Source organism: Triticum aestivum, chromosome 7B (genome assembly GCF_018294505.1).
Source record: "Triticum aestivum cultivar Chinese Spring chromosome 7B, IWGSC CS RefSeq v2.1, whole genome shotgun sequence".
Classification (NCBI taxonomy): Eukaryota; Viridiplantae; Streptophyta; class Magnoliopsida; order Poales; family Poaceae; genus Triticum; species Triticum aestivum.
The window spans coordinates 291864634-291874493 of record NC_057813.1 but is presented as its reverse complement, the minus strand read 5'-3'; the positions used below and the strand labels follow the sequence as shown (position 1 = coordinate 291874493).

The window sequence follows — 9860 nt, the reverse complement described above, 5'->3', positions numbered from 1 at the left end:
AATGGTATATTATTGTGATGACAATCCGCTACAACCGACGGAAAATGTGTGCCTAATGTCAGCAAAAAATGGACGGCTCTATCAACACATCCACCATATGATGCAAAATCTATTCAATTTTTTTTAATTAACAGCAGATACATACAATATAAAAAGCTCTCATGCATGCAAGGGATTTGGATCACAATCTAAGGTCACTGATACTAGGTAACAAAGAAGGAAAAAGATAGAGAACGACATGCACAGATGACCAATAAAGAAAAATAGGAAAAAACCAAAAAAGCGTTGTGAAATCTATAGGCAAATAAAACAATTAAGATTTAATCCAGTTGCAAAATAAGACACAAGGGGAAGAAATATTCAAACATGGAGCCAACACAAAAGAAAAAAATGCGCACAAAAAAGAAATATGCAAATATGCGGCAAGAAAAAAATTATGTTTCCGTACATTGAATTTTGTTATCTTTTGTATGTCTTTTATTCTTATGCTTGAGTTTAATTATTTTTTTGATCACAGTTGGAGATGACTGTCTTTAATCACCCGTGAATTATACAATGCATAAGTTTATTAGCGGTCTGTAAAATTTGGTTGGCTAAAATCAAAATTCGCCTTCATGTTATTCCCCAGCGCACACATTTTCGTCGCCATGCATATTAGGTTTAGAGGCATGTGTTTTTCTCCGTTGTAACACACTGACATATTTATTAGTTTGATATAAAGATATTAATACTCAGGCATATCAACATACAATCGTGCCTTTCAAAATAAAAAATGCTAAAAAACACTATCCTACAAAATCATATAATTTTTTCATGCTCCATTTTCTTCACACAATGTATTAATCATATACAACCCTGATGGCAAGTTAAGCAATTGATTTATACTTTTTAACGGACTTCAGCTTTTTCAACCTCACGCAATACATGAGCGGGCATTTGAGGAAGCCCATCATTAAAACAAACAAATGTTCTATAACGAAATATTGCCACTAGTATATAAAAGTGACAACAAAAAACACTTTCAAAAACATGATATTACTTTGAACCACAAGTAAAAAAGAAGTAACATTGCCCCTTCTTTTTTTCCTCTTATTTTTTTGTTACACTTTTTTTGCCTCTTTTTTATACTACTGAAACATGACTATATGAATGTATTTGCAGTGTATCAGGATGTGCATGTATGATAATGATAAACCATGATAAACGATGGCTGAGCCATAAATACTACGTCAACTATATGATCATGCATAGTAATATAACAATAAAGGCATTTGTAGTAGATACATTTTTGTAGGTGCATGTCTACTACAAACGATAATTTTTTTTAAGGAGTACTATATTTTCTGGTACGAGGATGTCCGTCGTCCAAAATTAGATACTACCCAGATGCAAGTTCCTAGAACCGTACAATTAAGGGTGTAACAGACGTAGAATTGTACAAATACAAATTTGAACATAACAATTGAATGAAATATGTCTACATCTCATCACCTTATAAAATGATAATCTTCAAATCTAGAACCACAGAGCAAAACAAACCATCATGGATCAACAATGTTAAAGATATGAAATTAAATACGGATCGTCTGGTTATAAAATAGCGTAGAGAAGATATGTTTTAAGTGATACAATAGTACTTGTACTTGTCGCGCTAAATGATGGAAGCTTTTCTGATACAGAGGCAAAACTTTGGGTTGTCTAGATCTCCAAAGAGCCGAGAGAAGGAAAAGACAGGAAATCTAGAGACCAGCCCTTTTCTTCAAGTGTTGCTTGAAATCCATGATATCGCCTTCCCACCTAGTCACCGCCTGGTTCTCACAGACCCAGATCTCTTGAGCAACCTGATTGATCAGCCTGAAGTCATGGCTCACCAGGACCAACCCCCCGTCCCATTCCTTCAATGCCTCAGCAAGTGAGTCAATGGTCTCAATGTCAAGATGATTTGTCGGCTCATCAAGCAACAGCATCTGTGGCTGCCTAAATGCTAGCCAAGCAAAAATGACACGGGCCTTCTGCCCATCAGACAGGTTTTTCATTGGCATCACCTGTGCCTTTCCTGACAGGCCAAACTTGCCAATTGCAGCTCTCATCTTCTCCTCTTCATTCCCAGGGTACTCCCTCATCATGTACTGCAGGGCCGGCATGTCCAGGTCCAGCTTCTCAGTGAGATGTTGATGGAATTGTGCAATGCGTAGGTGGTTGTGGCGTCTGACCATGCCATCCAACGGAGATAGGTCACCTGTCATGAGCTTCAGAAGTGTGCTCTTACCTGCCCCATTGGGACCGACCAGTGCAACTCTCGAGTCAAGGTCAACACCAAAGTCAAGGTTCTTGTAGATGAGATTATCCGGACTGTAACCAAATGTGACATCAGCAAACTGCAGCACTGGTGGTGGGAGTTTGCCAACATCTGTAAAGCGGAAAACAAGAATCCTGTCATTGACAACCTTCTCAGCGAGACCACCACGCTCCATCTTTGCAAGAGTCTTCTCCTTGCTCTGAGCCTGACGAGCAAGCTTCGCAGATCCATGACCAAATCGTGCAATGTACTCCTTCATATTAGCTATCTGTTCCTGTTCCCATTTGTACTGCTTCATTTGATTCTCTTCAAGCTCAGAGCGAGTTTGAACATACTGGTCATAATTTCCAGTATATAACTTGAGGGTCTTGTTCTGCATGTGGATGATGTTAGTGCACACTCCATTTAGAAAATCTTGGGAATGCGAGATAACAACAAGTATACGCTCAAAGTTCTTTAATTTCTCTTCCAGCCAGACACAAGCCTCAAGATCTGCAAACAAAGGCAAAAAAAAAAATTAGGTTGTTTTCGAAAGTAAGCACAACTGACCACCAAGCTATGCAGGAAAGTCCACTAGAACCTCTTATGTAAGAGAAACAAGATTATGTATAGTAGTACCATATAACTTTGTGAGGTAGAAGGATGTGTGTCACATTAGCCAAAGATTCAGTTTTGCTAAAGCACATCTAGATGTGCCATAAGTATTGCACATCTAAGTCCTAAGTCATTGATCTTACGTGGAGATTTGTGTGGGTATTTTCTTTTTTACTTTCTTTCTATGCTTGATTTAGTCACTTAGATGTGCAATAACTAGGACACATCTAGATGTGCCCTAGACACACCCAAAGATTTTATATCGAAGAAAAATGTTAACGATAGTCAAGCAATACAAAAAAGAACACATCATTTCCACTTAAAATACATGTTCAAGTGCAGTTTCATTTGTTTCATACTCACCAAGATGGTTGGTTGGCTCATCAAGCAAAAGGATGGTCGGGTTCATGAACAGCGCCCTTGCCAATGCAATCCTCATACGCCAACCCCCAGAAAAATCTCGTGTTGGCTTTGCTTGCATTTGCTTGTCAAAACCTAGACCAAACAATATCTCAGCAGCACGCTTTTCAGCAGTTGATGCATCCATTGCTTCTAACCGCTCATATACAAGATCCAAAGCTTCACCGCCACCATCATCCTAAATAGTCAGCAGCAAGTGTAAGCAATTATATGGACCCGGATGAAATGCGGACAATGGGCAAATACAAAGATGGAAGTTCAATAGCTAACCTGTGCAGCCAAAATTTCAGCTTCCTTTTCCAACTTCACTCTTTCTTCATCACAACAGATAACAGCTTGCAGCGCAGACATGTCAGAAGCCTCAATCTCACGAGTAAGATGATGTATGTCCATGTGTTCAGGAATGGGGAGTTCCCTGCAGCCTATTGCGGTGAGAAGGGTAGATTTCCCACAACCATTTAAGCCGAGCAAACCATACCGCCTGAGGTTAAATAAAACCATCAATTAAGTGCTCCAGAAGGATACATGGTTGTAATGAAATGAAAATAAACGGATGTATAAACTATACCTCCCGTAGTTAAGCTCCAATTCTGAATCCACAATAAGGTCATGTCCATGAAATGTTAATGAAAGGGACTCAATCTGCAACATACAAATACTATATTAGGAAATCAACAAAGTATTGAAGTAATCAACTGGTATGAAGGAGGGACGGAGATGATGCTAGATCAGATATTCGCATTGAAGAACTATGTAGGCATGGCCCCACATCCCAGCATATTTGGCATATCAACTCGAGTATTATTTCTTGTTTACATATACATAATATTGGTACGAGATAGGTTACAGGATACAACGGACCAGGAAAGTGGCTAATACGACCACACTGTTCCACGTCGAGAAGAGATGAATGGGTCATATATAAAGAGCCAAGAAATCACAAGTGATTTAACATGGATCTAGCAATCTATTTTTCACTCGATATAGGTATATCATATCTGGCGATGAACGACGAGGATATACATACTCTTGTGTTCTATCACTGGGGGTGGAACTAATCCGTGCGGCGAGAGAAGAAAAAAAAGGTTTGCAACGATGGATGAATAGTAACAAGAAGGAAAAGGGGATCGGATCTTAACGTACGTGGATATCACGGGAGAGCGGATGCGAAGCCAGGACCCCGGTACATGTCCGATCGGATAAGTTAAGGGCCGCTACGCCATTGGCGGCCTTATCGGCCGCTGACGACGCCGACGAGGACGAGGCAGCGGCGCTGGACTTGGCTCCCCTCTTGGCGGCGGCGGCGGCCTTCTTCTGCGCGGCTTTCTTCTTGCTGGCATCGGACACCATGGTAGGAGATCGGGATCGGGATCGGGATAGTTAGATAGCTCGAGGGTTGGGGATTGGTTGCTGGAGGCGGCGATTTGCGCAACCCTACGATACACGATTTCTATTCCCCTCCCAGCGGGCGGTGGCGGCGGCTTGTGGTGTGGAGAGAGGAGTTGGGATGGAGAAGACAAGTGCTACTTGTATTGCCTCCTCCGCTCACTACTGGTGGGCTGGTCAACTTACTCGGACCGGGCCGTGGGGCTTTTATCTGGGCTTCTCTTCCATTTCCGCGGGCGGGATAGCCTTGGAGTATATACCTAATCTCAAATACCTACACCTAAAAAAAATCTAAAATATCTACCCCTCAAAAAAAAACTATAATACCCTGTCTAAAAAAATAATCTTTATATCAAAAAAACTTAATCTATAATACTACCCCCTAAAAAAAAGGTCAATGCTAGCAACCAGGCAGATGATCCCGCGTCGGGATCAACCGCCTCAGTGGCCGCTTGATTAGCATGATCATGGTCGTTAATTTCAACTCGTCCTTTTCATTCCATGCCTTGTAGCCACGTGTGCACTTGCATTCTCATCGACGACTTCCAGCAACATGCGTCCTCAGCTAGTAGCGGCATGCAGCAGCGTGCACCTTTGCAAGTCAAAATTAACAGCCGTCGTTGCAATGAGAGAGTTGCTCCAAAGGTCAGCGGTCAGGTGGTTGTTGTCTACAAGGTCTGATGCGTCTCATACAATCCTGCGATGGTGATTTCGTTGCTACAAGCGCAACTCTGAGGCTGCGGCTAGTGCTGCAATGCTGGATGGTGGTCTTCGCGACACCCAACTACTTCAACGGTCGCGACAATGGTACAAGGCGACTGCTTCAATGGTTGCGACAATGCTACAAGGGTGATGCGATGGCCACGGAGATGACACGACCACATGCTTCGAACGCCCATGATGTGCTTCGACGGTCGTGAGGATGTTGCGATGGCATCCCCACTGTCTCGATGATGTTGCGGCAGCCTCGGTGTTGGAGCCACGACATGCTTCAAACGCCCTTGACGCAGCGATATGGACTTGGAAAGGTCTGGTCGGATTCGACGTAGTCGGATCCGAGTCGAGATAAGGTCCAAGTCGGACAGACCCAACTATGAGACGCAGCGATATGTCATCTGTGAGTCTCTAGTACAACATACGTTCTATGTCCTAAGATCTGAGCTGACGCGTGTACTCGGGATGGTGACAGACTTGCTTTGGGCCGACCAAACGCTACTCCGTGACTGGGTAGTTACAAAGGTAGGTTTCGGGCTTGTCCGGACCCATGCAGCGAGACATGGTCGAGCAAGATGGGATTTGCCCCTCCAAACAGGAGAGATATACTCTGGGCCCCTCGTGTGATCCGACCAAGAGAAGCATGGCCATGCGACAAGGATTATGAGATAATCCGGATTGTGGTCGGTATCACTAGAACGAGAAAGAGGTCGGGCTAGCACAAGGATGACAGTCTCGCCTTGAGCCCGACAACATATATCGTGAGGCAAAGGGAACAGAAGTGTGACACATTGTACTTGTTCGCCTAACCAGCTTCATAGTCTGCTTGGTGGTCGGCACGCCTTGCTAGAGGCCGCTACCAACCGTGCAGGTCGGAGGTGATCCGAACTGTGACCAAGCCGACTTGAACCTAAGGGGTCGCGCGCTTAAGGGAAGGAACCTACGAGGTCGGTTCATAGGACACTGGTCGGATGTGATCCGAACTGGACTAAGAACGTGACCGAGTAGACTTTGGGCTTTAGGGTCCGTGCGAGGCCCAAGTGTTGAGCCTGCGACGGACGCCTATATAAAGTGGAAGTGCGGCACACTCATGCGATTGATCGCTTCGGCGTTGCGACTAGGGTTTGCATGTGTTGCGAATAGCCACCTCCACTCGTCGCCGACTGTGTGATCGGACCTAGCAGTCCGCCGCACGGTGTTCCTCCTGCACGCGCGGATACCGTTAGAGGCGGTGCACTTGCGCCGCTCCGGCGAACTTGTACGTAGGATCGGACGACCGGCTGTTTGAGGGAGATCGGACGAGGAGAAGACTATCCACACGGACGCGCTGCCCTAACTCTTCTTCCGCTGCACGGCACTGCGCGTCTAGTGGTAACGAACTGTGATCCATCTCCCGTAGCATGTTCCTGGATGTTCTGCGCGTAGGAAAATTTTAATTTGCAGTCGACGCACCCTACCATAGACCCCAACAGCTAGATGGCTTATTCTCTCTCTTTGATCTTCAATACAATGTTCTCCTCGGTGTTCTTGGAGCTCTATCCAATGTAATCTTATTTTTGCAGTGTGTTTGTTGGGATCCGATGAATTGTGGGTTTATGATATGGAGTCTTTTCTAAACTTTATTATGCATGACTGTTATAGCATTATATTTTTCTCCGATCTATCCATTTGGTTTTGACAACTAGATTGATTTATCTTTAGTGGGAGAGGTGCTTTGAATGGGTTCAATCTTGCGGTGCTCTATATACTAGTGACAGTAGGGGACAAGACACATATTTGTATTGTTTCCATTAAGGGTAAGACAATGGGGTTTATTCATATTGATTGGGTTTACTTTGTCTACATCATGCCATCTTGCTTAAGGGGTTACTTTGTTTTTCATGAACTTAATACCCTAGATGCATGCTGGATAGCGGTCGATGGGTGGACTAATAGTAGTAGATGCAGGCAGGAGTGGGTCTACTTGTCTTAGACGTGATGCATATATACATGATCATTGCCTTGAATATCGTTATAGTTATGCACTTTTCTATCAATTGCCCAACAGTAATTTATTCATCCACCATATGCTATGTGTTCGAGAGACAAGCCTCTAGTGAAAACTATGGCCCCCGGGTCTAATTTTATCATGTGTGTGTGTGTGTGTGTGTGTGTGTGTGTATATATATATATATATATATGACGACCGTTTGGGACACCTAGGAGCCCAGGCACCTTATGTACCCGCCGTTAGATTGCTTTAGGATACGTGCTAATATAGTACGCATGCACATTTATGGTACCCCATATTTGGAAATAAACTGCGGTGCTGCCATCAATTAACGCTATTTAAATTCATGATTACTTGCCTTCTTAATAACGTATTAATTTGATTGGTCCACGACAATAAGGAAAGAACTATCTCTCTAATTTGGAACGCGGCCTTTTTTGTGTTTGAGGTATGTAGAGTACGTGCATGTGTCATCTTATTAAAAACAAAGTTTTCTAGAAATATATCGGGTATTTTCATGTTTGACGTATCCAAAAATTTAAAATACCCAAAAATTAAATGTTTATATCATTTTAAGTTTGCTGTAGGTGGATAAGCTGTATGTAGGTACATATTAATAAATCTCGAATATACAAAAATATATTTTGGGTATAGACATACCCGAGAATATCTTTGGTACTAAAAAAAATCCACATACTCGCAAATTTATTTTAAGGTATCTGCATACTCCTGATATTTCTGGGTATATACACATTGCGGCTCGTTACAAGGTATTTGATACGTCCTCCATGTGTCAATCATTTGTAGCACATACAACATTTACATATATGCATACTAGATTTACATACATAATCATGATATTTTCAAGGTATCTACATACTCATGTTTTTTTGGGTATATTCATTACGTCTTGTTATTAGGTATTTAAGGTACCCGAGGGTATACCCATAATTGTATTTAGTATAATACCTCGGGTATGTGTATATTTTAGTACATATAATACCACACGTATGTATATTTTTCATTAAGTAATATTTGTGGCATGTGTATATTTTCATTAGATATAATATCCCGCGTATGTATATCTTTTTATTATGTATAATACATCAACATAATATTTGGAAAGGAGTTATTGCTAGGAAATCAACATAATGTTTTTTTGGAAAGCAATCAAGTAGTGCATGCAAATGAAAAATGGAAAGCAATCATTCACTGATTGCACGCCATGCACTAATAAAAAAGGCTTGCCATAATGGGCCTAGGTGCCCCAAACATTTTACTGCAATTTTTGCTGCAATTTTTATTCTTTATTTTGTTTTGCAATTTTCTATCTGCTTATACAAGATTTGATCCTTGCAAGTTACGAGTTCAAGGGGATTGACAACCCTCTTACCCGCGTTGGGTGCAAGTATTTTTTTCGTGTGTGCAGGTACTGTTCGCGAGGCTTTGCGTGATTCTCCTACTAGATTGATACCTTGTTTCTCACTGAGGGAAATACTTATCTCTACTGTGTTGCATCTCCACTCCTCTTCGGGGAAAATCCCAACGCAACTCACAATTAGTAGGAAGAATTTCTAGCGCCGTTATTGGGGAGACAACATCAAAACCTATCAAGTACCTTCACACAAACTAGCTTCTACTTGCTCTAACTTTTATTTGCCTTTGACTCTAGTTTTCATCCCCCCACTTTTTTTTACAAAAACACAAAAATATTTTTGTTTGCTTGTTTGCTTGCTTTGTCGCTATGTCTCAAGAAAATACCAAGTAGTGTGACTTTTCAAATATTAATAATAATGATTTTTATTAGCACTCCAATTGCTCCTCCTGCGACTAGTGCAGAGTCATGTGATATTAATGTTGTTTTGCTAGATCTTGTTATGAAAGAACAATTTTCTGGTAGTCCTAGTGAAGATGCCGCATCCCATATTAACACTTATGTTGAATTATGCGATATGCAAAAGAAAAAAGATATGGATAATGATATTATAAAATTGAAATTATTTCGGTTCTCACTATGAGATTGTGTTAAAACTCGGTTTTCATCCTTGCCTCGAAATAGTATTGATTCTTGGGATAAGTGTAAGGATGCTTTTATTGCCAAGTATTTTCCTCCCGCTAAAATTATTTCTCTTAGAAATCAAATTATGAATTTTAGGCAACTCGAGCATGAACATGTTGCACAATCTTTGGAGAGAATAAAATTAATGATAAGAAATTGTCCCACTCATGGTTTAGGTTTATGAATGATTATACAAAATTTATGTTGGGAAATGTAGCATGCAATTTCAAAAAAAATCATACGCTCATGCAAGATCTATCTAGGAGATGCATAGCAAGGAGGGGGAGAGTGTGTCTATGTACCCTCGTAGAACATAAGCGGAAGCGTTTGACAATGCGGTTGATGTAGTCAAACTTACTCTAGCTCCAACCGATCAAGTACCAAATGTACGACACCTC

The 9860-nt window shown here is 41.6% G+C and overlaps 1 protein-coding gene across 1 annotated transcript; it reads right to left on the bottom strand.

Annotated features, from left to right (window-relative positions):
• Positions 1-1566: 1566 nt before the first annotated feature.
• On the bottom strand, positions 1567-4820 carry LOC123157999 (ABC transporter F family member 1). The gene is made up of 5 exons (XM_044576153.1): positions 4457-4820; positions 3882-3955; positions 3584-3794; positions 3257-3491; positions 1567-2791 (listed from the first exon to the last, which is right to left on the bottom strand). The coding sequence occupies exons 1-5, from the start codon at positions 4661-4663 to the stop codon at positions 1740-1742; spliced, it is 1779 nt and encodes a 592-aa protein (XP_044432088.1). The 5' UTR covers positions 4664-4820; the 3' UTR covers positions 1567-1739.
• Between the last annotated feature and the right edge of the window lie 5040 nt (positions 4821-9860).

Bases quoted from the DNA above. Each gene is read 5' to 3' on its own strand.
- LOC123157999 (XM_044576153.1), bottom strand. From the start codon at position 4,663: ATGGTGTCCGATGCCAGCAAGAAGAAAGCCGCGCAGAAGAAGGCCGCC. The intron at 3,956-4,456 runs GTACGTTAAGAT...TGTATGTTGCAG, and splicing joins CGCTCTCCCGTGATATCCAC to ATTGAGTCCCTTTCATTAAC. The intron at 3,795-3,881 runs GTATAGTTTATA...ATTTAACCTCAG, and splicing joins TTGGAGCTTAACTACGGGAG to GCGGTATGGTTTGCTCGGCT.